Here is a 27,097-nt window from a genome sequence, read left to right as displayed (position 1 = left end):
GCCGTCACCTTGCCAAGCCCGGTGACTGTTCCTCCAGTGGGAGAGGCTGCTCTTGAGTCCCTCCCCAGGTAGGGCAACACCAGGTCTCCCCAGCAGCTCCATGTTGAAAACTGAGGAGGGGAAGGTTCCGCTGTGTAGGGGAGGTAGGGGCAGGGGGAGAAGCCCTCAGAGATGTGCCTCTCTCCCCTCTCCTAGGTGTTTGCCTGCTCATCCATCCCCTGCAAACTGCAGAATGACACTCATTGCTTGTGGACGGACCAGTTCCTCACAGGCTCGGACAAGGATTTCCAGAGCCGCCATCTAGCCTGCCTGCCCAGAAAGCCGGGGCTGTGCACCTGGCAGTCCCTGCGGCCCCAGATGGCCTAAATCCTACCCCCGGCGGAAGCCGAAGCCTGCCCAGTGTCCACCCCACTTCCCGCTCCTGTCTTTCTTTATCCCACAAGACAATGAAATAAAGAACTACTATCCAGCAGGCAGCGTCCCTGTGTCATGTCTGGGGACCAACCCATGTTGCCGATGACCTGGTGGGCATACCCGGGGACCGAGGCCGAGGGGGGTGAGCGATGCCAAATGTTGGCTTTTGTGTATTTCACCTATAATTTCAGGCATTGGTAACCATTCTCCACGTCGGCATTAGCCTTGGTGACCTGCCACGTCCGCGGGGGCCATTTAACCTGCATTATCCACCACAACGTATCGGCTAATCTCTCTGCCCGATACTGTGGAACATTTTCCCAGACTAATTGATGATTCCTATTTGCACAGCCCTCTCTAGAAAATGATCCCACTACTGACAAATCACCACCTCACTGGCAAATCCCTCCAGTTGACAAGCTCGTTGACAAATGTCTTATCGATCCAATTTTAGTATATGTGCTACCGAAGCGAGCACGACAAATGTCTTATCGATTGGCAAACAGCTCTCTTCCCCCGGGCACTGTCCTGATGTCATCCAGAAGGATGTCCTGCTCCATCCACGTCTGTGGCTGTTACCGTCCCCACCCTTAGGTTTTGTACTGCGAGTCTGACTTGAGTGAAAAGGGAAAGCTCGGGGCCGGAGGCGAGGGGCTCAGGGTGCCCCCCTCCCCTCCCACTACATAACCCAGCCAGGGCCTCTGAAAGAAGGGGTAGCCCTGGCTCCCCACCCATGGCCTGCGGGAGATTCCTCGGAAGTGGCCATTTGGGGAATAGGAGGGGTGAGGAGAAGGTGTGATCTGGAAATCCCCAAGCTCTGCCCTTCTCCCCCTCCCCCTACCTCTCCTCCCCCCACTCCTTTTTTTTTTTTTTTTAAGATTTACTTATTTATTGGAGAGAGAGAGAGAGAGAGCACGAGCATGGAGGAGAAGCAGAGGCAGAGGGAGAAGCAGACTCCCCTCTGAGCAAGGAGCCCGACGCGGGGCTCAGTCCCAATCATGACCTGAGCCGAAGGCAGCCGCTTAACGACTGAGCCACCCAGGCGCCCCTGCAGCGACAATTTCTATGTCAACATCTAGACCTTGGTTATGCCCTGGCAGGATTTAAACCCCGTCCACGAAAAGGGGAAAATGGCCACCTTCGCTCATGGGTATGACCATAAGGGCCCTGGTGGCCTTGTTGCTCTTGGCTCAGCTGCTCCTAACAGGTCACCAAACCCTAGTAGCAGCTCCCTGCATTCTTACGCCGCCCTTGTTCCCTGACCCCGGGGCCCATTCTCTGAGCCCTCAGCTATTTTAATCCCTAGGAGGAAGGTGAGGTACAATGAGGCAGTGGAAAAGGACGGAGCCCAGTGTGGAGGCCGCGCTCCTGCCGACCTGCCCACCAGCAGGTGGTGCCCTGGTTCGAGACATCGTGCTTCAAGGCCAGGCCTGACCACGAGGCCCTACGGAGGCCAGAACAGCATACAGGGCCGCCTCCCACAGACCCCGGCAGGAGCCCCTGGCAGGATTTCTGTCATCCTGGGGTCACTACATTCCCCCCATCGCTCTTCTAGAAAATTTACTCAAGGGAAGGGGGAAACCCCCCCCCCCCCCCGCCCCTGCGTTCCATGTGTCTGGGTGTGAATCTCTGCTTGGGAGAGACTGATGGCTGAGAGGAAGCACGTGGGGGTGACAGCCCTGTGAAGTGTACAGCAAGGGGGGGGTTCCGGCTCAATGGGTGGCTTGGGGGCCGGCCCTTCCCTCACCTGAGTCTCAATACTTCTCCCTAAAAAATGGGCCTCACAGTCCCTACCTAGAATCCTTCTGAGGTCCGTGCTAGGGTTGGAGGATGATTAATGGGTGTGTTCGTCCCTTGGGTATTTTTTCAGGTCAGAACACGAAACGCTTATAAATAAGAAATTCACAGGTAATATTACTAACAGTGGCTTAATTTCTAGACAGGCGACGTCTAACGGTTAAGAACATGAACGCTGGAGCAACGTCATTTGCATTCAAGTGCTGCCTTTTCCACGTACTAGCTCTGTGTCCTTGGGGAAATCACATTACCTCTTTGTGCCTCAGTTTCCACATCTGTAAAATAGGGATAAAAAGAATGCCTAACTCGCAGGGACAACGTGAGCAATAAATGAGGTCATACATGTCTAATGCCTGGAACAGTGCATGGAACATAGCACTTACAAGTATTAGTTATTATGACTAGTAGCAGTATGAGAAATATAATTTAATGTGTAACTTTAGTAGTGATAATTTGTATCAGTAACGATTATTTAGAGTAAGGAAATAATGTATGATATCAATCGTAATAACTTAATGCACTCTGAAAACCTTGGTTTAACTTGTGATCCTGATAATCTACCCCCCAGAGACGTTACAAATATTTAGTATGTTCATTTGTGATGTTCTTATTATCCTGAACCTTGTATACTTCTTCCCAGTGTGCAAGTCTCCCCAACTGAAAAACACCAACATTTTCAAAGACTTCTATGGGAACCCCTCCCCCCAGTGATAATGTTCCCCACTATGAAGTCCTCACTGTGGATGACGAATCACCACACTTACAAATCTCTTCTGTTGCCAAGACGGCAGGTGACAAATTTCTAAGTCTTCGGTAAATCTTTCCTTGGAAAAGTTCCCTCTCCTCACTGTACAAATCCCCTCTTTCACAAATCCCCCATAACAAATACCTCTGTTGAGCCTTATTTATAAATATCGCATTGACATAACCCCGATGACGACCCCCATTGACAAATCTCCCCGTTTACAAATACCTGGCAGCAATCCATCACCCATTGATGGATCCCAGTGACAAATACCTCTCTTCATAATTACCCACCGTTTGCATATCCCCTACTGACCACCCAGGTGACAAATCTATTTATAAATTATATATTCCCTATTTATGACATAATTCCCATTGACAATCTTTTTTAAAAGATTTTATTTTGGGACGCCTGGGTGGCTCAGTCAGTTAAGTGCCTTAGGCTCAGGTCATGATCCCAGGGTCCTGGGATCAAGTCCCACATCGGGCTCCTTGCTCAGCGGGGAGTCTGCTTCTCCCTCTGCCCCTCCCCTTCCGCTCCTGCTCACGCTCTCTCTCTTTCTCTCTCAAAAATAAATAAATAAAATCTTTTTTAAAGATTTTATTTATTTATTTGACAGAGAGAGAGAGCACAAGCAGGGGGAGCAGCAGAGGGAGAGGGAAAAGCAGGTTCCCTACTGAGCAAGGAGCCCAAAAGGGGCCTTGATCCCAAGACCCTGGGATCATGACCTGAGCCGAATGCAGACGCTTAACCGACTGAGCCACCCAGGTGCCCCTAAATAAAATCTTTTAAAAAAAAGATTTTATTTTAAGTAATTAATCTCTACACCCAACCTGGAGCTTGAACTTACAAACCCAAGATCAAAAGACACATGTTTCATCTACTGAGCCAGCCAGCCACCATCCCCCACTGACAATCTTTATTGACAAATCACCCTATTCCTGTATCTCTACCCACTGACATATCTCCTCATTCAGACATGCCCATCAAAATGCTCCCATTGATAAACCCCCTTGTCAAATCTTCCCATTCAGAAATACCCACCATTGATATCCATCTCATTGATAAGTCCGTTTGAAAATCTTTCCATTCATTGAACCCCAGCCTTCCATATGGTCCCCTATTGATCGACCCCCGTTGAAATTTCCCCATGCTTAGATATCTCCAGTGGAAAAAATCTCCTTGCTAGAACAGCTCCCAGTGTATTACCATATTACCATATATGTTGAAACATCTCTCCCCACCCCATCAATGACAGATGAAGAGGTAGATTTCTTTTCTTTCTTTCTTTTTATTTTTTGATTTTTAAAAAATTTTTTAAGTAATCTCTACACCCAACCTGGGGCTTGAACTCACAACCCCGAGATCAGGAGCCGCACAACACTCCATTGACTGTATGACTGAGCCAGCCAGGCGCCCCAGATGAAGAGGCAGATTTCTCTAATAAGACCAGTCCTTTCTTTTTCTCCAAAGTGGCTGACACCTCTGTCTCACTATCCAGCCCTGGACACCTCCTATACAGTAGTAGTGAAAATCTGAGGACCAACTCTTATCACACTGTAGAGCTCCCACCAAAGGAAACAATTAGGGCACAAGTTGTCTTTCAGCGTGAGAGTGAAGGTGGGGCTTTTTTTTTTTTTTTTTTAAGATTTTATTTATTTATTTGACACAGAGAGAGAAAGAGACAGCTAGAGAGGGAACACAAGCAGGGGGAGTGGGAGAGGGAGAAGCAGGCTCCTGGCCGAGCAGGGAGCCCAATGCGGGGCTCGATCCCAGGACCCTGGGATCATGACCTGAGCCGAAGGCAGCCGCTTAACGACTGAGCCACCCAGGCACCCCAGGTGGAGCTTTTTTAAATAAAGAAGATAGGTTGAAAGTGTGTATAAGAAGCCATTAGGAAAAAAAAAAAAGCCATTAGAACCTCAGACACACTGCCCAACTCCTAATCCCCAGTCCAGTAGAAGGCTGGAGGGATGCGCTCTTGAAAGTATAAAATAGAGGGTTCACGTGGGCAGGAATGCTCACACCGCACCTCCCTCTTGTTGACTATTTATCTACCACTGAGCTTGGGTCTCTTGTTGAACCTTTGTGGAGAGCTACAGTTCTGATGGACAGAGGTGGGGCCATTGGCCAGAGGCCCAGACTCAGTGTCCTTTCCCCTCACAATCGGGGCCTCCCCCTGACCCCAGGCCCCTGGAAAGCAGTAGTGTTAGACAGATGCTCCCTGAATCCTCTCCTGATTAGGGGTGAGCTGGGCCAGAGAAAGGCCATTTTTCAACGCTCCCCCCTACCCATGTCTCTGGTCACACTTTACTGACCTCCAGGAGTCAGGCATGGCATCTGTCCTCTCTAGGCTCTTTGAGAGATGGGAACTTGCACTTCAGGAAATGAGTGGCGTATCCTCGGAAGGGGCTCCGAGAGGAGCCTATCAGGGAGGCTTCCTGAATATCTATAGGAAAGGGTGCCCTGGGCGTTGAGTGTGCCTCTCAGGTATGTGTGGCCACAGTGCCACCCTTCCCTCTTCTTTCTGCTCCCTGCTCCTTCCTCCCCAACCCCTGCTCCTTTGCCCTGTTCCCCATCCCCTGCCCCTGCCCCTGCTCCTCCTCCATGTTCCCCATCCCTCTCCCTGCTCCTGCTCCCTCTCCTTGCTCCCTTCTTTCCACCCTGCTCCTTGCTTCTCCCTGTTTCCTCGCCATGAGCTATGCCCTTTCACTCTTCCCTGGCCCCTCTGCCCATCCTTAGTGCCCGCCACCCTTCTCTCCTTGGAGCAAAAGCTAAGAGAAGTGTAAGGAGTGGTGTTCTGCCCAACCACTTCTAAGTGCCTTCCTGCCACCCCCCACAAAACCACATACCTAAATCCCAACCTTGCACAGTGTCCATGGAGGGACACCTGCTTATCTGAGCATGGGCGAGAACATGAAGCCATGAGGGGCGCCTGGGTGGCTCAGTCGGTTAAGCATCTGCCTTCGGCTCAGATCACGATCCCAGGACCCTGGGATCAAGCCCCACGTCGGGCTCCCTGCTTAGTGGGGATCCTGCTTCTCCCTCTCCCTCTGCCCCTCCCCCTTGCTGTGTTCTCTCTCTCTTCCTCTCTCAAATAAATAAAATCTTAAAAAAAAAGAACATGAAGCCATGAACTTGGCTGCCTTCCCTGGTGGCCCAATATCTGCTCTTGAATCCTCATGTACAACAGCTTCCTGCCTTGGACCGGGACTTCTACTCAGCCACAGTGAGTTGGGGACTCTCCACCTTTCTCAAACTCTTAAGTCTCCTCAAGTCCACCAACTCCCCACAACTGGCCCCTCAAGCCTCCCAAAGACCATCAACTTCTAACTGTGCTGGGGATCTATCTGGTCATGTTGTGTTTCTTGATCTGGATGCAAGCAACAGGAATATGCTCACTTTGTGAAAATGTAAGGAGCTGCACACTTGTGATATGTCCTCTTTCCTGGACTTGTTATATCTCCATGAAATTGGTCCCTCAAAAGAAAACTCCCCACCATGTTCTCACACATCTCCTATGCTCCTTCTTTCACTTGCCTATTTACTCCCACCCTCTCTTTTTTCATACAATCCCCACATCCCCAACTCTGTTGATTCTCACTCCCAAGCACCCTCTCTTTCCCCACAGCACAGGGACCATGAATCCTGGAGAAGGGACTGGATCCTGAGAGGCCTTGGGGTCAGACTCCACCTGCTCTATTGTGAACCCTCTATAAATATTTGCTGAGCCATAAATCGCCTAGAGATTTATGGCTTAGAGATAATGTCCCTAATCCTGCAGCAGCCCCCACCCCTAGGTCTGCACGATCAGGTTGATGTAAGCAGATCACCATGCTATAGGGAAGTTGGGGTGAAAAGAAGTCAGATTGTGCTTAACAGAGTCCTCCCATGTGCCCCATCCCTGACTGGTGACTATATAGACATGCTGAGCCGAGCAGCCCTGCAGATTCCTGGTGGCCTGCAGCCTGGATGGGAATAGATAGGGTAGCAGAGCCAGAGTCTCCACATGCGCCTCCCACCACGTGATGGAGGCTGGGCAACCTTCCCACCAGAGCTTCAAGGTACAGGGTGGGGGAAGACCGCTTCCACAAATCCAGGCCTAGCTTATGGCCCTCCATGCTGCACAGTGGGGTGGGGGGACAAAAGAGGAAATGTGAGTGGCAAGTTGGCCTGTAGGAAGTCTAATGCCTCTGCCATCTAGCTGCCACCATCGTCTGCCATTAGCTCTGTCTTCTTCCCGGCCTCTTCGGTCCTGTTCTTTCTGCCTCTCTACAGCTACAGAACAACCAGGAGATGTGACTGCCCTACTAGATATCAGTAGTTAATGAGAAAATATAGTTATTAAACTAGTACTGCATCAGTACAGAACTTGCCCCCATAAGTACATGAGATTTTAGCACATGACAGAGGTGGCATACTGACCACATTGGTGGGGAGAAAAGGAAAACTATGAAACTGGATCTCACCCTACTTCCCACTGTATATGAAAATCAATTCCAAAGAACACATGTAATAGACATTTGTGAGAGTGCTACTTGTTGGCTATGTTAAGCACAGTGTTACATAAGTGAATGGATGTGACGGCCATTCTGTAATGCATGTAGAGAAGTGTTCAAGAACACATGTAATAAAGATGTCTGTAAGAGTGCTAAAAAAAGAGAAAAAATCCATTTCGGATGAAGAATTTAAATGTCAAAAACAAAGCTTGCCACTTTTACCATCCACTAAATTTCCATATGTACATGGATCTATATCTGGACTTTTAATTTTTCTTTCTTTAGTCTGTCAGACTGCCTATTCATGTGTCAGCATCATACTGTTTAAATTAGAAAACCTTCATAAAATGTTCGCTGGCAGAGGCTTAGTACTAATCCCCCCCCCCATTATAGCTTTTCTTTTTTTTATGGATATTCTTCCATGTTTGCATTTTCATGTGACGTTCACTATCAACTTTTATCAGTTGCAGATAAAAGCTTATAGGTATATTTTGGGGGATCACATTGCATTTATAAATGAAGACTTGAGAAGGGAAACTGTCATCTTTATGATACTAATTCATCCTACTCAAGAACAAGGAATGTCTTTGTTTATGTGTAAGTCTTTCAGGAGTGTTCTAAACTTTTCCTCAGATAAGTTTGCATTACCCCTTGTTGACTTTATCCTGACGGATTTTATCCTTTTTTGTTACCATAAGTGGGGTTTTCTCTTCTATTATACATTATATCTGTTTCTTTGTGTGTATGAAAACTAATTTCTATATGTTGGTTTTATATTCTGCTATATTACTGCATTCTTTATTGTTTGAATTAGCTTTGTTATTGGTTCTCTTGGGAATTTCCAGGTATACTATGGATATTGTCTTAAATAGAGATATTTTTGGGGTGCCTGGGTGGCTCAGTCGGTTAAGTCATGACTCTGGAGTCCCAGGATCGAGTCCCACACTGGGCTCCCTGCTCAGGGGAGTCTGCTTCTCCCTCTGACCCTCCTCCCCTCGTGCTCTCTCTCTCTCTCAAATAAATAAATAAAATCTTAAAAAATATAGAGATATTTTTGTGTTTTCTTTACCCAATCTTACATCTATAATTTTTTTCCTTGTCTAACTGCATTGGTCTAATACCTCCAAATACAATGTTGAAAAGGAGTGGAGACAGAGGGCATTGCCTTATTTCTGATCTTAGTGGAAATACTTTCCATGTTGTTCCATTAAGTTGGTGATAACTTTAGGATTGAGATATACAAATTTTATCATGTTAAGAAGTTATCAGTTGATTTCTTTCTTTTTTTTTTAAAGATTTTATTTATTTATGTGACACAGAGAGACACAGCGAGAGAGGGAACAGAAGCAGGGGGAGTGGGAGAGGGAGAAGCAGGCTTCCCACGGAGCAGGGAGCCCAATTCGGGGCTCGATCCCAGGACCCTGAGATCATGACCTGAGCCGAAGGCAGTCGCTTAACCGACTGAGCCACCCAGGCGCCCCGAGAAGTTATCAGTTGATTTCTATTTTTGAATGATTGTATCAGAATTCTGCCAAAGTCTTTTAAAATATCTATGGAAATGATCATATGATTTTCTCCTTAGATCTATTATTATGTTATATTATATTAACATATTACCTATAAAGAACCATCCTTATTCCCAGAAGGAAACTCACTTACTTGGTCATGCTACATTATTTTCTTAATGTAGTTCTGAATTCATTTGCTAAAATTTCATTTAGGATTATTGCATTGCTATTCATGAGTGAAAATAGTCCATGCTTTTTTGAGTGCAATCAATGTTATAATTGCTTTAGAAAAAACATGTGGAGATTTCATTTTCTGTTCTCTGGAATAATTTATTTGGCATTGGGATTAACTGCTCTGTAAGTTTGGAGAATTATCCTGTGAAACCATCTGGGCCCGGTGCTTTTTTATGAGGTGGTTTTTACTCACTTTCTCTTTTGTTTTATGGAAACAGTATGTTAAGCTCTAATGGGGTCAATTTGGTAAACTGTGTTTCTCTAGGAAATTATCCATTTCACCTAGGTTTTAAATTTTATCCGTGTATGCCTTTTTATGTTTTGTCTTTTGGAATCATGCTAATGTCTTACATGAAAAAATATATAATTAAGTCATAGATAGGGAAAAGACTAAAATTTAATACAAAGATAAACATTATATTTGAAATAAAATGAATAATGTAATCATGCTGAACGAAAAATAAAATAAACCAAGAAACTTTTGAATACAGTACTTTGACTATATATCCTCATATAAAGACCTAAAAAGGGCAAACAAATCTCTAGCTCTACCTTACTAAGTTTGTTTTTCATAGTGGTATGGATGTTGAAATTCTAAAAATACATTCTGTGTATTGTAGGACTGAGCAAATGAGTAAACACACTGATGACACTGGAGGCTAGGGTTCTCACTGTTATAGAAGAAAAATATAAGTATAGAATGGGGGAAAGCTAGACAGAACCCTGTGATGTGTTGGATTAGAATTAGAGGTATCAGTGTGAACCCATGAAATTCCATATATATAAATTTCTTAGCTTTATATAACGAGAGGGCCTAGAGGCAAAGATATTCCAGTATCAGTGAGTACATCTAGCTCCCATACCCTGGCTTTGAAATACTATTATCTTAGGGCTGGGGCTGGGAAAGAGGAAGTTATGTCCGGAAGTGATGTCGGTGGAAATGCCAGAGTAAGGGTCTTTAAAAATCTTCTCTTCCATAAAAACAATGAGAATACTGGCAAAAATTGTCAAAATTAACTTTTTTCAGAACTCTAGACATTGACCAAAAGCTTATAACAATTCAGGAAGCGTCTATTCAAGAAAAATGGCTGAATCTCAGTAAGAACAGTATGCTTTGTGGCATTTGAACTTTCCCTGTTTCCATCCCCTTCTCCCTACCTCCACAACAGCCTTGAAAATCAACAGCCTTGTAATCCTGATGAAAACCAGCAGCCTAGCAGCCAGAAGGGGAAGTAGAACAGGGTTGGAGTTTCCTCCAAAGTCCCATTCCTAGAGAACTGTCTTTATTTGACCGGTCTGGCACTTTCCTAGAAAACTCCATTCACAGGCCTTGTCTATTTGATTTGACTCAGAGTTCACCTAGCGTGAACAGCTTTCCCTGGGTTTTTTTTTCAAAAACAATCAGTAGCAATTGTTAACATAGCAAGTGCTTGAGGCAGTGATTATAGTTAGGACAAACATTACAAGCTGACCGAAAAACCTAACAGGAAAAGTTGGGTAAGGAGATCTTCATAAGAGGCTTTGAAAAGCACTGACAAATTCCCAGGAATCTAGAAAACCACAAATATGCATAAGGCTGTGTGCATGCTCAGGATCTCTGGCTGACCTCGAGGCTCTGCAAAACCAGGAAGTAAAGGCTATGTCAAAGTTGTGAACAGCCTGCCAGAGCACTGAAGGCATGCTCCAACAGGTGCACAGAGCCCATCAGCAAAAGCTTGGAGACTTAATGGTTCTAGGTGTTTAAAGAAATATCTGCCATTCATTACCTGACCGCAAAGCTAATGAAGCAGAGACTCAGCGGCCATATAGGACAAAGAATACAACCTTTACAGAATTAGTTTAGGAATGTCACTAAAAAAACAAAGAGCAAGAAAAATAAACCCTAGAATGGGGGAGAGAATCTGATTTCCAGAGCGGCCATGTAATATTATTTACAATGTTAAGTTTTCAACAAAAATTTATGAGACATGAAAAGAAATAATAAAGTATGACCCAAACAGAAAAATGAAGTAGCCAATAGACTTGTCCCTGAGGAAGCCCAGACACCGGGATTAATACACAGACTATAAGTCAGCTATTGAAAATATTTTCAAAGAACTAAAAGAAATCATGTCTAAAGAACTAACTGAAAGTATGAGAATGGTATTCTAACAAATAAAGACTATCAATAAAGAGACAGAAATGATAAAATAATAGAATTTCAGAATTGAAAAACACAATAACTGAAATTAAAAATTCACTAGAGGGACTCAACAGTAGATTTGAGCTGCCAGAGGAAAGAATCAATGAATTTGAAGGTAGGTCAACCAAAATAACCCATTGTGAGGAACTGAAAGAAAAAAAAAATTACACAAATAAACAGAGTTTCAGAGGCCTGTGAAACACCATCAAATATATCAACACACACATAATGGGAGTCCCAAAAGGAGAGAGTAGAGAGAAAGGTGCAATAAAGAATATTGAAAGGAATAATGGCTGAAAATCTCCCAAATTTGATGGAAAATATTAATCTATACATCCAAGAAACTCACTGAACTTCAAATAGGATAAACTTAGAGAGAGCTACATCTAGACACATCATAAACAAACCTATGAAAGTCAAAGACAAAGAGAGAATCTTGAAAGTAGTAAGAGGAAAGTGACTCATCACATACAAGTGATCCTCAGTAAGATTAATAGCTGATTTCTCGCCAGAAGGCAATGGGACAACATATTCAAAGCCCTGAAAGAAAAAGACCATCATATAAGAACTCTATATCTAGGGTGCCTGGGTGGCGCAGTCGGTTAAGCATCTGACTCTTGGTTTTGGCTCAAGTCATGATCTCAGGGTTGTGAGATTAAGCCCTGTGTTGGTTTCCGTGATCAGTGGGGAGTCTGCTTGAGATTCTCTCTCCCTCTCCCTCTGCCCCTCCCCCTATGTCCATACTCTCTCTCTCTCTCTAACCTAAATAAATAAATCTTTAAAAAATATTGAACAGCTAAATAAAATATTGAGCATAAAAGGCAGATATAGACAGAATGGATGAAAAATGTGACTTGATTATATACTGTCTACAAGAGACACACTTTAGATTCAAAGACACAAATAAGGTGAAAGTAAATGGATGGAAAAAGATTTGCCACGCAAATAGTAACCAAAAGAGACCTGGCTATACAACATCAGATAAAATAGACTTTAAAACAGAAATTGTTACTGGAGGTAAAGTAGGACATTCTAAATTGATAAAAAGTTTAATCTATCAAGAAGACATAACAATGATAAAAACATATGTACCTAAGAACAGAGCCCCAAAATAAATGAAACAAAAAGACAGAACCGAAGGGAGAAGTAAACAATTCAACAATAATAGTTGGAGACTTCAATGCCTCACTTTAAATGATGGAGAAAACAGCTAGACAGAGGATCAACAAAGAAAGAGAAGACTTGAATAACACTATAAACCAACTAAACCTAACAGACATCTATAGAACAGTCCACCCTACAACAGCAGAATACACATTCTTCTCAAGTGCACTAAGCCAGAAAACAAGTCCCAATAAATGTAAAAGTACTGAAATCATACAAAGTATGTTCTCTGACCACAGCTGAATGAAATTAGAAAGTATAAACAGAAAAAAAAGGGGAGTTCCACAAATACGTGGAAAGTAAACATGTTCATAAATAACCAATGGGTCAAAGAAGAAATCACTAGGGAAATTAGAAGATACTTTGAGATGAATGATTAAAAAAACACAACATATCAAAACATAAGGTATGCAGCTAAAGTGATGCTTATAGGGAATTTCATAGTTATAAATGTGTATATTAGAAAGAAGAGAGATATCAAATCAATAACCTATTCTTCCATTTTCAGAAATTAGAAAAAGAAGAGCAAATTAAGCCCAGAGCAAGCAGAAGGAAAGAAGTAATAAAGATTAATACCTATTCTTGTCAAGCTATTCCAAAAAATAGAAGAAGGGAAGTGTCCAAATTCATCCTATGAGACCAGCATTATCCTGATACCAAAACCAGATAAAGACACAACAAAAAAGAAAACTACAGGCCAGTATCTCTGATGAACATAGATGCATAAATTCTCAACAAAATATTAGACCAAATTTAACAATACATTAACAAAATCATGCACCACAATCAAGTGGATTGATTCCAGGGATGCAAGGTGGTTCAGTATTCCCAAATCAATCAATGTGATACATCACATTAAAAAGAGAAAGGATAAAAACCATATGATCATCTCAATAGATGCAGAAAGAGTATCTGACAAACTACAACACTCATTCATGATAAAAACTCTCAGCAAAGTAGGTTTAGAGGGAACATACCTCAACATAATTAAGGCCATATATGAAAAGCCCACAGCTAACATCATACTCAATGGAGAAAAACAGAGTTTTTCCTCTAAGATCAGGAACAAGACAGGGATGTCCACTCCCACCACTTTTATTCAATATACTGGAAGTCCTAACCACAGTAATCAGACAAGAAAAAGAAATAAAAGGCATCTGAATTAGTAAGGAAGAAGTAAAACTTTCACTGTTTGCAGATGAAATGATACTATATATAAGAAGCCCTAAAGACTCCACCAAAAAAAACTACTAGAACTGATAGCTGAATTCAGAAAAGTCACAGGATACAAAATTAATATATAGAAATCTGTTGCATTTTTATACACTAACAATGAAGTAGCAGAAAGAGAAACTAAGAAACTAAGATAAATTAACAATCACATTTACAATTGCACCAAAAATAATAAAATACCTAGGAATAAACTTAACCAAGGAAGTGGAAGACCTACACTCTGAAAACTATAAAACACTGATGAAAGAAATTGAAAATGACACAAACAAATGGAAAGGTATTCCATGCTCATGGATTGGGAGAACCATCATTGTTAAAATGTCCATACAACCCAAAGCAATCTACAGATTTAATGTAATCTCTATCAAAATACCAAAAGCATTTTTCACAGAACTAGAACAGATAATCCTAACATTTCTATGGAACTACAAAAGACCCCAAATAGCCAAAGCAATTTTGAAAAAGAAGAACAAAACTGATAGTATCACAAGCCCAGATTTGAAGATATATTACAAAGCTGTAGTAATCAAAACAGTATGGTACTGGCACAAAAATAGACATGTAGATTAATGGAAAAGAACAGAGAGTGCAGAAATAAACCCACACTTATACGGTCAATTAATCTGTGAGAAAGGAGGCAAGAATACACAATGGGAAAAGACAATCTCTTCAATAAATGGTATTGGCAAAACTGGACAGCTACATGCAAAAGAATGAACCTGGATCACATTCTTACACCATGCACAAAAATAAACTCAAAATGAATTAAAGACCTAAATGTGAGTCCTGAAACCATAAAATTCCTAGAAGCAAACACTGGCAATAATTTCTTTGACATCTGCCATAGAAACATTTTTGAAGGTATGTCTCCTCAGGCAAGGGAAACAAAAGCAAAATTAAAGTATTGGGACTACACCAAAATAAAAAGCTTTTGTACATCAAAAGAAACCACCAATTAAACAAAAAGGCAACCTACTGAATGGGAGAAGATATTTTCAGATCAGTAGGGGTTAATCTGATAAGGGGCTTATATCCAAAATATACAAAGAACTCATACAACTCAACACTAAAAAGCCCACAAATAATCCAGGTAAAAATGGGCAGAGGACTTGAATAGACATTTCTCCAAAGAAAACATACAGATGGCCAACAGACACATGAAAAGATGCTCAACATCATTAATCATCAGGGAAATGCAAATTAAAACCAGAATGAGATATCACTTTACACCTGTCAGGATGGCTAAAATCAAAAACACAAGAAATAACAAGTGTTGGCAAGGATGTGAAGAAAAAGGAACACTCACGTACTGCTGGTGGGAATGCAAATTGGTGCAGTCACTGTGGAAAATAGTATGGAGGCTCTTCAAAAATTAAAAATAGAATTATCATGTGATCCAGTAATTCCACTACCGGGTATTTACCCCAAAGATACAAAAGTAGGGATCTGAAAGGGTACGTGCACCCCGATGTTTATAGCAGCAATGTCCACAATAGCCAAACTGTGGAAAGAGCCAAGATGTCCATTGACAGATGAATGGATAAAGAAGATGTGGTATATATTTACAATGGAATATTACTCAGCCATAGAAAAGAATGAAATCTTGCCATTTGCAAAGACATGGACAGAGCTAGAGAGGTTAATGTTAAGTGAAATAAGTCAGAGAAAGACAAATACCATATGATTTCACTCATATGTGGGATTTAAGAAACAAAACAGATGAACATAGGGGAAAAGATGAAATCAGAGAGGGAGACAAACCATAAGAGACTCTTAACTCTAGGAAACAAACTGAGGGTTGCTGGAGGGGAGGTGGGTGGGGGGAAGGGGTAACTGGGTGATGGGCATTAAGGAGGGCACCTGATGTAATGAGCACTGAGTGTTGTTATATGCAACAGATGAATCACTAAACTCTACCTCTGAAACTAATAATACACTATATGTTAATTAATTGATTTTAAATAAAAATAAGAAACAAAAAGAATAAAAGAGACAAACCCCTAGACTCTTAAATACAGAGAACAAACTGGTGGTTGCCAGAGAGGAGGTGGGTGAGGGGATGGACAAAATAGACAAAGGGGATTAAGAGTACACTTAATCTTGGATGAGCATTGAGAGAGGTACAGAATTGCTGAATCATTATATTGCACACCTGAAACTAACATCTAACACTGCATGTTTATTATACTTCAATAAAAAATAAGTAATAAAGATTAGAGTGGAAATAAATGAAATAGAGAATTGAAAAACAATAGAGAAAATCAACAAAACCACAAGCTGGTCCTTTGAAAAGATCAACAAAATTGATAAACCTTTAGATTAAGAAAGAAAAGAGAGAAAACTAATTATTAAAATAAGGAATGAAAGAGGGGACCTAACTACTAACCTTACAGAAATGAAAAGAAATTTAAGAGAGTACTATGAACAACTGTATGTTAATAAATTAGAAAACCTAGATGAAGGGGACAAATTCCTAGAAAGACACAAACTACCAAAACTGACTCAAGAAGAACTAGAAGATCTGAATAATATTGTAATAAATGAAGACATTAGATTAGTAATAATAATAATAATAATAAATGTCCTACAAAGAAATGCCCAGGAAGGGGGTGCCTGGGTGGCTCAGTCGGTTAAGCAACTGCCTTTGGCTCTGTGAGGAGCCTGCTTCTCCCTCTCCCTCTGCCCTTCTCCCCTACTTGTGCTCTCTCTCTTTCTCTATCAAATAAGTAAATAAAATCTTAAAAAAAGAAAAGAAATGCTCAGGACTAGATGTCGATGTCTTTACCAGTGCATACTACAAGTATTTAAAAAGAATTAACACTAATCTTTTCACAGCTCTCCCCCAAAATAGAAGAGAAGGGACCACTAACCATCTCATTCTGTGAGGCTACTATTACCCTGATACCAAAACCAGACAAAGACATCATAAGAAAACAATAGATCAATATCTTTTCTAATGATAGATACCATAATTCTCAACAAAATACTAAAAACTGAATCCTAAAAAGGATTATACACCAGACCAAGCAAGAGTTGGCCCAGTTAAGCAAATGCGGCTCAATTCGCATGGAACTCAAGTAATGTAATACAGCATATTCATAGAATAAAGGAAAAAAACCCACATGATGATATCAATAAATATAGAAAAAACATTTGACAAAGTTCAACATCCTTTCATGATAAAAACACTCAACAAGTTAAGAATAGAAGGGAACTTTGTTAACACTTAGGGAGCAGTTAATATATACCAGATGCACTGTTCTAACCACTTTACATTCATTAAGTAATTTAATTCTCACACCAACGCTGTGAGGCAGGAACTATTATTACCCACATTTTGCAGGTGGACAAACTGAGGCACAGAGCATTAAGTAATATGCTAGGATTCCAATATAGAAATTCTGGCTAGAGTCCATGCTCTCAACCACAATCAGCTATTCTGTCTCTCAAAGAACATGGGATAATAATAATGATAACCAAATTGGGTTTCCTAAGAACAAATGATTTGATCTTCATCTGTAAGTAAACTTAATTCATAACACTGTTAACTTATATCAGTGACCATAGTTTGTAATGCTGGTAAGAATTTTTAGTATTAATACCAATGTTTATTTAACCAAGTTGGTAACATTGGGTCAATATTGACATTTAACTGTAATTTAACTCACAGAAGTGGTGATGATCATTTATATAGGCAAACATAATTTATAACATTGTTAAAAATTTATAAAATTAGTTGTAAAATTTGATGGCATCAGTAATGGTGATTCAATTTCTATTTGCAACTAAAATTTGATTCATAACTGTGGTACTCATAATTTATATTAGTAATCATAACTTTAATATTAGTAATTATTCATAATATAAACTGGAGTGTTAACCATATTAATGATGATTTCTATTAGAAGCTATCAGATAATTCAAAACATAGTTACTCATAATTTATCTTAGTAATCTTAATTTGTAACATTGGCAATAATTTGTAATATTAGTTATAATATTTGATGATATTAGTAATGATAATGCAACTTCTTTTCAGTATAATATAACTCAAAACAGAGACTTATAATTTATATTAGAGCATAATTTGTAATATTGATAATAATTTGTAATAATAGCTAGAATCCTCAATGACACTAGTAATGATTATTCAATTTGTTAGGAACTGCAATCTGATTCATAACACGGGTACTCATAATTTACACCAATAACAGTAATTTGTAGTATTAGCGATAAGTTGTAATATTGGTGATTATATTTTATAATAATAGTAACCCACAATTCAATTGCTATTGGTAAGCAATTTAATTTATAACATCGCTACTGATGATTTTCATTGCCAGTAACATTGGTGACATTTCTACAGGAAGAATATTTGCTAATATTAGTAATGATGACTTGATTCTATATGTAATATAGCCTGGTTCATTACATTACATCTGTTTATTTACAGTAGAAGCCGATTTTTAATACTGCTGAGAAAAGGTACTATAAGAAACGGGATCAGTGACTGAAATCACACCTGTAAGCTCATCAGTAAATCCATGGTATTAATAAACCCTGTCGCGAAGCAACTTCACCCTCCACAGCACACAGCGGCTGCACTCCCTGACAGTGTTGCCATTGCTAACTCATCCACTCGCAATAATGTCGCAGTACACACGATGCTCTTCCCTCCTGCCCATCCTACGTCCCCCAGACTCACCATCTCTTTGTGATTGGGGTAGAAGGTCTGATCGATAAGAGGGAATTCCTCGGTCCCCAGTTTCTTGTGCAGTCGAACCATCTGGGCGAACTAGAAAAAGCCAGGAGAGATGGGTCAGCATGCCCTTCACCGGGACAGAGTCTCCAAGCTGGGATTCCGAGCTTCAAGCTTTCTCAGTTCCCCCAGATCACAGCGATGTCGAGTTCCCACATGCATGCATGCACAAGACAGTCCCTCGCCAGCAGCACCCTTCCTGTCACTTACCACCCAGGGCTTGTCACAGAAGTTGTAGACAGAATGCAAAGAGTTGACGCTGGGTATCCCAGCATACTGCAGCCCAATGACCAAACTGCGGTAGTCCCCGTTCCGTGCCATACTGAAGGCGTGCTGGCGGATCAGCACAAAGTCTGGCTTCAGAGACCTGGGGTGGCAGGGGGAGAGGTGTCAAGGATATGCCCCCAGAGCTCCCCACCACCCTTAGAACAAAAACCAGGTTTCTACGGGGGCACCTGAGTGGCTCAGTCAGTTAAGCGTCTGCCTTCCTGGGATCGAGCCCCACGTCGGGCTCCCTGCTCAGTGGGGAGCCTGCTTCTTACTCTCCCTCTGCCTGCCTCTCTCTCTCTCTCTCTGTCAAATAAATAAATAAAATCTTTAAAAAAAAACCCAAACAAACAGGTTTCTAAATCTCCGCAGCTCCTAGAAATTGCGAAGTGGTTGCTCAGCTCAGCACACACACACAAGCTGTTTCCTCCCGCACCAGCACCCTTTCCACCCTTTCCCCATCTGGTGATCCCAGGGTCCTGGGATCGAGCCCTGCCTTGAGCCCCATCAAGCTCCCTGCTCAGCGGGAAGCCTGCTTCTCCCTATCCCTCTGCCGCTCCCCCTGCTTGTGCTCTCTCTCTCAAATAAATAAATAAAACCTTTAAAAAAATGTCTCTCACAATATTGGTCTTCCTCATCCAAACTGTAGACCCCTCCACCATCCAACGATTCCTATATCCTTTTGCTGCTATGTATTTTTTCTTAGCACCTTTACATTTTCTGATTTGTTTATTGTATGTATCCCACAGTAGAACATAAGCTTTATGAGGGCAGAGGGTTTTTTGGGGGGGGGTGGGGGCTCTTTTTGGGGGTCGGTTTTGTTAACTGCCAGATCCTCAGCATATACAAGAGGTCCTGGTGTACAATAGGAGCTTAATAAATATTTGCTGAATGTAAAATGCTGAGGGCAGCACCTGGCATACAGTAGATTCTCAAGAAATATTTGCTGATTTAATAACTAAAAAGTTTGGCTTGGGGCGCCTGGGTGGCTCAGTCGTTAAGTGTCAGCCTTTGGCTCAGGTCATGATCCCAGGGTTCTGGGATCGAGCCCCGCATCGGGCTCCCTGCTCCACGGGAAGCCTGCTTCCCCCTCTCCCACTCCCCCTGCTTCTGTTCCCTCTCTCGCTGTGTCTCTCTCTGTCAAATAAATAAATAAATAAAAATCTTAAAAAAAAAAAATGAAGTTACCCAAAAAGCTCTTAAAAAAAAAAAAGTTTGGCTTGTGGTCTGCTAGGATTCTTGGCTCTGCAGAAGAGAAGCTATTTTCCCACATTCTGTACCTAATTTAATTTTTTTAAAGATTTTATTTATTTATTTGACAGAGAGAGAGGGAGAGAGCACAAGCAGGGGGAGCAGCAGAAGGAGAGAAGGCGCCCCCCTAATTTCTTTTTAAATCGACATATAACATTGTGTAAGTTTAAGGCGTAAAACATGTCGATTAGACACACTTATATACTGTAATAGGATTGCCATTGTAGCGTTATTTAGCAGTTCTATCATGTCACATAATTATCATTTCCTTTTTGTGGTGGGAATAATTAAGTTCCGATCTCTTAGTAAGTTTGATAATTATGATACAATATCGTTATCTATATTCGCTATACTGTGCATTGGATCTCCAGGACTTATCTACCAGTTGCAAGTTTATACCCTTAAACATTTCTTCTATTTTTTTTAAGATTTTATTTTTTATTTTGAGAGAGAGACAGAGAGATCATGAGCAGGGGGAGGGGCAGAGGGAGAGGGAGAAGGACAAGCAGAATCCCCGCTGAGCAGGGAGCCCAGAGGCGAGAGGCGATAAGCGGCTTGATGCGGCGCTCACTCCCAGGACCCTGGGATCATGACCTGAGCCGAAGGCAGAAGCTTAACCGACCGAGTCACCCAGGCGTCCCTAAATATCTCTTCTATTCTACCACCCCTCAGCCCCTGGTAACCACCATTTCACTCTGTGTTTTTATGAGTTTGGCTTTTTTAGATTCCATAGACAAGAGATATCATACAGTATTTGTCTTTCTCTGTCTGATTTATCTTACTTAGCATAATGTCCTCAAGGTCCATTCACGTTTTTGCAAATGGCAGGATTTCCTTCTCTCTCGTAGCTGAATAATATTTCATAGTGCATACACACCACATCTTCTTTATCCATTCATTCACTAATGGGCACTTACATTGTTTCCATATCTTGGCTATTGTAATATACCTAAGTTCTTGCTCACAGAAGGATGGGTGGGGAAGTGGGGGCTCTCCCTCAGCTCTAAGGGAGTCTTCGTGCCTCTCCCATAACACCAAGTTAACCTTTCTCTACTTACCGCATGACCTTCACCCCATTCCGAAGAACTTCCATGTCCACAGAGAATCCACCATTGGCGTGAGCCACGAGGTTGAGATCAGAGAATTCAGCCTAGGAAGGAGAAAAAAAAAAAATCCGTGATTCACCCACATCACACAAAAACGACCAACCAGTTTTCGGTCTGGACAGCCGACCCCCAGGTCCATCTGCCCCAACTAACCTGTTCTACTTTAATGTCAATTTCTCCATGGATCTTTTTCCCTTTGAAGTATTTTGCCCTGGAGAGGAAAAGCAGAGCACAGCCATCAATCTCAGAAGACAAAACCCAGGCCAGTCCTTTGACCCTGTTGCCCCTTCAGAGCCATTAAGTGTTTCGTGATTGTTGAAACACTTTGCCAAGCTCAACAGTGCTTTGGGTACCATAAAGTCTGTTGTGATCTCTCATGGAGGTGTGTAAATGTCAGAGCACATTGTGAACTCTAAACTAAGTCCTCAAACCACAGCCGGCAGGCAGGCGTTCCCCAGAGCATTGTCTGCTCATCACACTGCTACCAGAAATTTTTTTTTTTTTTAAGATTTTATTTATTTGACAGAGAGAGACTCAGCAAGAGACGGAACACAAGCAGGGGGAGTGGGAGAGGGAGAAGCAGGCTTCCCGCGGAGCAGGGAGCCCGATGCGGGGCTCGATCCCAGGACCTTGGGATCATGACCTGAGCCGAAGGCAGACGCTCAACGACTGAGCCATCCAGGCGCCCCGACCAGAAATGTTTTTGAAAAGCCTTGCCAAAGGAGGAGGGCTTCGTAAGCTGTTAACGTACTTTGGAATTGCATGGAGGTTCGTAAATGGCAAAAAACCAAAAACCAAAAAACAACAAAACAAAACAAACCCGTAGAGAATACGTGTATATGAAGTGTGCCCGGGCATGCCTCAGTTGCGTGCGTCTGCTTGTGCGGCCTGAAGCATCTCTCTGCTCTCTGGCCCTTTCCCATGGGGGATCACACTTGTCCGCGTGTGGCTGTGCGCTGTGAGGGACCCAACTGTGGGTGGGCGGCTATATAAAAAAGGAGGAGCAGACCGGGGGTGGGCAGGCTGGCGGTGGGTCTAGGGATGGAAGCCCGGGCCAGCAATGATGGGCGCGGGGAGCGATGCGGCTGAGGGCGAGGGGAAGCCACAGGAGCGAAGACGGGTAGGAGTAACAGCAGATGCAGGGGGGACTGCCATGTCACTCTCCTTGGGCGTGACCCGGCTGGGCTTGGTTTCCAGCGGCATCCTCCCCCAGGCCCAGGATTCCTACCCGACAGGTTTCGCTACACGCGGAAGCTCATCTCCAGTCAGGGGTTGCACACAAGAGGGATGACGAAAGGAGCCACTCCCAGGCTTGCCTCTGACACAGACAGCACGGACAGGCCCTGGCGACTTCACTGACAAACCCCAAAGACTCAAAGCACAGCCATTTTCTCCTCTCCCTCTCCCTCCCTCCCTCCCTCCCTCCCTCCCTCTCTTTCTCTCACACACTCCATTACTGACACTGTCCCCTCACAAGTGTTGGAAGAGAATTCCTCTGAGACCTGCACATTTTTCACTTTTAAAATAATGATGAGTGTAGGTTATATCACTGTATTTCAAACTTTAAAAAAAAAAGATTTTATTTATTTATTTGAGAGACAGAGAGACAGAGAAAGCGACGGAGAAGACGAGTGGGGAGGCAGAGGGAGAAGCAGTCTCCCCCACTGAGCAGGGAGCCCGAAGCGGGGCTCGATCCCAGGACCCCCCAGGATCATGACCTGAGCCGAAGGCAGACGCTTAACCAACTGAGCCACCCAGGCCCCATATTGCAAACTTTTTTGACCATAAGTGTAGTGAATACTGAGGCGCTCTGCTCGGATGTCCTTTTCATGGCCAATGCACCCTGAATATCAGCTCTTGACAGCTTAGGGCTATGTCCCACTGGGATCTGTCTTCTCTCACAGAGGACTGCTTTGGCCAAGGTTATACCTACCTCAGGCCGCCCATGTCTTATATCTGGTCTGCGAGTGCGTACAAAGGCTGGCCTCTTTGCCTCAGTATAGGCTGACTCCGAAGGACCATCCCACCCCCTGAGGTCGCCCTAGGATCGGCTGAGGCCTCTGATGCAGCTGCATTGTGGACCAGCGTCCCCCTCTGCCCAACCCTGCCTCCTTACAGGCGTTGATCCTAAAGGCACTCCCCAGCAAGCCTCCTGCATACAAACGCCTGCCTCCAAATCTGTTTCCTGAGAACCCAACCTAAACCAGTGTGCGAGAGATGTCAAACCACAAAAAAGAAGACTCTAACGCCATTCTGGAATTGGGTCACCCAGCAGCCAGCAGGCAATGAGGAACCATTATTTGTCGGGGAGGGGGGAGCCCGGATAGCCCCGAACATGCTGTAGCAACATAAAGCACCCTGTAGCGGGTCTGGGCTGTGGTTCTGGCAGGATGCCACTTGCACCGTATGATCTGGCAGATTCCATGATACTGGACGTGTCAGTAGTGGGAAAAGAGGCAGTGCGGAGTTCATTCTCATGAGTGTGAGAATTACAGGGTGGGCCCCTGGGGTTTGGGGGTAGCAGTAACTTTTACTGAGAGTGAACTGTAATGAGATACTGGTGGAAGGGAATGCCCCAGTTGGTGAAATATCCCTGGCACTTGAGAGGCGTGAGGGAAATGGTAAGCAGACTCCAGTGACTATTTGCTGAACACCATCGATTAGCTGAAGAAATATGTGACATGTTCAGGGTGAGTGATCGTTAATCCAAAGCAAAATGTGAAATCCAGAGGACCCCCTTGGCTACATTTAAGGAAACCCCGATCTTCTGCAACTGGAGGGCAGATGGGTGGGGGGCACCAAGAGGTTAGGGCATAATCATAAGTGTAGCAAGACCTCAGAGAAGGTTGAGTTCTCAGGCCTAGCACATCTCCTATGCCATGATCAGGGCCCTAATAGGACAAGTGAAGCCCTTAGACTTGGCGTAGGGATATCTGGGAAGATGCATGTAACACCTCAAACTTATTGATTCACCTGAACCCACTGGGCCTGCAGAAGCAGCCCCCTCCTCCTTGTTAGAATGTAGACCTTTCTGCTTGAAGGTAATACGGAGGACTTGAATGAAGCAGGTGCCTTATAAAACAATGCTTGCCCCTTTCAGAACCTACCCCCTTCCCCTCTTAGCAACCAGATCAATAAGCAGGGTCAAATCCTAGCACACCTGATTGGAGAGGTTCTAAGCTTGCAAAGGAAGGAAAGAAATAATACACAGAAGCTGAAAAAGCTGGCCAATATGTACTGACAAGAGCTGTAAAAGTATGCATGAAAATGGTTCCTGAGGACAATGGACCAAAGAGGTGGAACATGACGTTGGAGCACTCTCCCAGGACCCAGAACTTAAAACCCTGGCAAGGACTCTAGGAGATGTTGCCGATACACTGTTGGATGACTTGTGGAAGCTTGGGGAAAACAGTGGTCCACACTGGCAGAAATGCCAGATCTTCCATGGCAGACTGTGGAAAAAAGGATCAAAGGACTCAAAGAAGCAGACATGTTAGAAAAGACATACTATGGAAGTCTAAGAAACTCATCAGCTGACCCTCTTCTATGGGAAGGCCCAGAGGATCTACTCAACTTACAAAATCAATAAGGAATATGCTGGTAAGAGTGGCACCAGCCATGCTGAGAAGCACAACAGTGGAAAGGTGGTAAATGAAGTCCTGTCCCAGGTCCTGTTCGAAGTGGGTCCCAGTCTGCAAATGCATAATTAAATTGGACATATCTGTAGTTGTCAGAACCCCTACGTGGGTTCCTTGGCTTGTGGGGTAAGAGCTATTGTAGTGGGGAGGTCCAAATGGATGTCTCTGGAACTACACACCCCTCCCCTGATCAAATCAGCAAATCCAAGCTAATATTATATCTGTCCCAAGGGTGATGGTGGAAACTAGCGCTACTTTGAAAGATCTAAAGGATGCAGGGGTGTTAGTCCCATCATATCTCCCACCGAATTGACCAGTTTGGCTCCTGGAGAATGTTTGTAGACTCCTGCAAGCTCGACCAAGCAGTATCCCCGAGGGAAGCAGCTGTACTGCACAGGATGCCATTGCTAGAGCAGACCTCAGGTCCGGCAGGTGGCCGCTGACTTCCTGAATGTACTCTTTTCTGTTCTGATCAGAAAAGAGGATCTGCGACATTTCATGTTCACATGGGACTGACAACAATATTTGTTGATGGTCTTGCCACAGGCCTATGCTGTCTTTCTCACCCTGTGTCATCATATGGTCCAAAGGCACTGGGCCATCTGGACATCCACAGAATGTCACACTGGACCACTGTATCAGTGACATCAATATTGATTGGGCAAGATGAGCAAGAGATGAGTAGCACATTGTCTTGATAAGACGCATGCACTCCAGAGGGTAGGAGATCAACCCTAAAAAGACCTAGGGGCCTGCTGCATTAGTAAAAGTTCTAGGGGTATAGTGGTCCAAGGCAAGCCCAGGACAACCCCCCCCCCCAAAGTAATAGGGCAAAGCATTGCCTCTCACACCTCCTACCATGAGAAAAAACGCACAACACTTGGTAGGTGTCTTCAGGTTCTAGAGGCAGCATATTCCACACCTGGAGATACTGCTCTGATTCATTTTTCAGGTGCAACCTAAGGCTGCCGTCCCTGAATGGGGGCCAGAGCAGAAAGGGCTCGGCAGCAGATCCAGACTATGGTACCAGCAGTCTTTCCACTTAGGCCATATGACCTGGTAGATCCTATGATACCGGATAAGTCAGTAGTGGGAAAAGATGCAGTGTGGAGCTTACGGGAAGCTTGAGTGGGAGGCCCTTGGGGTTCTGGAGCAAGGCCAGGCCGTCTGCAGCAGAGAATTACATGACTCTTGAGAAACACTTCCTGGGCTCCAGAAGAGACAAAATGCTTGACTATGGGGCACCAAGTGATTGTACCTCCAGGTGCCCCATCATGAGCTGGGTCCTGCGGGCCCACCAAGTAATAATGTCAGATGGACCCAGCGGCTGGGATCAGGCTCAAGCCAGACTGAGCAAGCTGCCTGAGCAGGTAATCTCGATGCCCATATCATCCACACTGGTGCCCTAGCGCCTCCCTCAGCTCACCAAGGGGCCTCCTTACAACCAGTGGATGAAGGAAGGAAGAAAAAGCGTAAGCTTGGGTCACAAATGGACTGGCTTGGTATGTGGGGAGAAGCAAAAAAGGGACAGTGGCTGTACCATAGCCCCACTCGGAGTGGCCTTGAAAGACAGTGGCAGAGCTCCCAATGGGCAGAGCTTTGGGCTATGCCCCCGGTAATGTACTTAATAGGGAAAGGGAAATGGCCCAAGATTAGAATATATACTCACTGATGGGCAGTGATGGGTGGCTTGGCTGATCAGAGGCCGTGAAGGAAAAATATTAGGGGATCAGGACAAGGAGTATTATGCTAAGCGAAATAAGTCAGTCGGAGAAAGACAAATATCACGTGATTTCACTCATATGTGGGATTTAAGAAACAAAACAAATGAGCAAAATGAAAAAGAGAGAGAGGCAAACCAAGAAACAGACTCTTAACTATAGAGAACAAACGGATGGTTGCCAGGGGCGGGGCGGGGGCATGGGGGAAATAGGTGATGGGCACCGGGTGATGTACGGAAGTGTTGAATCACTATCTTGTAGACCTGAAACTAATATTACACTGTATGTTACCTAGCTGGAATTTAAATAAGAACTTAAAAAAAGAAGATCAGGACAAGGAGGTCTGGGACACAGAAATGTGGGTGGACATGGGAGTGGGCAAAAAGTGAGGCGTGAAGATCTGTGCATTGTGTGTTAACGCCCACCGGACAGCATCCACAACGGAAGCGGCACTAAACAACCAGGTAGACAGAACGAGTCAGCCCGATGATGTCAGCCAGCCTCTCAAGTCAGCCAGCCCAGCGCTAGCAGATGCGCACATGAATGAAGTAGCAAGAGGAGCAGAGATAGAGGCTCTAA

The 27,097-nt window shown here is 43.6% G+C and overlaps 2 protein-coding genes across 3 annotated transcripts in view; one reads left to right on the top strand and one right to left on the bottom strand.

Moving 5' to 3' along the window:
• The window catches only part of TIMP1 (TIMP metallopeptidase inhibitor 1), a 3,717-nt gene extending 3,247 nt beyond the window's left edge, over nucleotides 1-470 (top strand). The window contains exon 6 of the mRNA XM_044911803.1: nucleotides 194-470. Coding sequence (XP_044767738.1) covers nucleotides 194-366 — 173 coding nt within the window. The 3' untranslated portion in view covers nucleotides 367-470. The remainder of the gene's footprint in view (nucleotides 1-193) is intronic.
• The window catches only part of SYN1 (synapsin I), a 46,199-nt gene that overhangs the window by 13,244 nt on the left and 5,858 nt on the right, over nucleotides 1-27,097 (bottom strand). For both annotated transcript variants that reach the window (XM_021679489.2, XM_021679498.2), the window contains exons 2-5: nucleotides 21,313-21,370; nucleotides 21,112-21,203; nucleotides 18,746-18,902; nucleotides 18,482-18,571 (exon numbers count right to left, since the gene is read on the bottom strand). In XM_021679489.2, the coding sequence (XP_021535164.1) occupies nucleotides 18,482-18,571; nucleotides 18,746-18,902; nucleotides 21,112-21,203; nucleotides 21,313-21,370 (397 nt within the window). The remainder of the gene's footprint in view (nucleotides 1-18,481; nucleotides 18,572-18,745; nucleotides 18,903-21,111; nucleotides 21,204-21,312; nucleotides 21,371-27,097) is intronic.

This window comes from Neomonachus schauinslandi, chromosome X (assembly GCF_002201575.2).
Source record: "Neomonachus schauinslandi chromosome X, ASM220157v2, whole genome shotgun sequence".
In the NCBI taxonomy this organism is placed as follows: domain Eukaryota; kingdom Metazoa; phylum Chordata; class Mammalia; order Carnivora; family Phocidae; genus Neomonachus; species Neomonachus schauinslandi.
The sequence above is the reverse complement of the archived record's forward strand: the minus strand, read 5'-3'. Positions and strand labels throughout refer to the sequence as shown.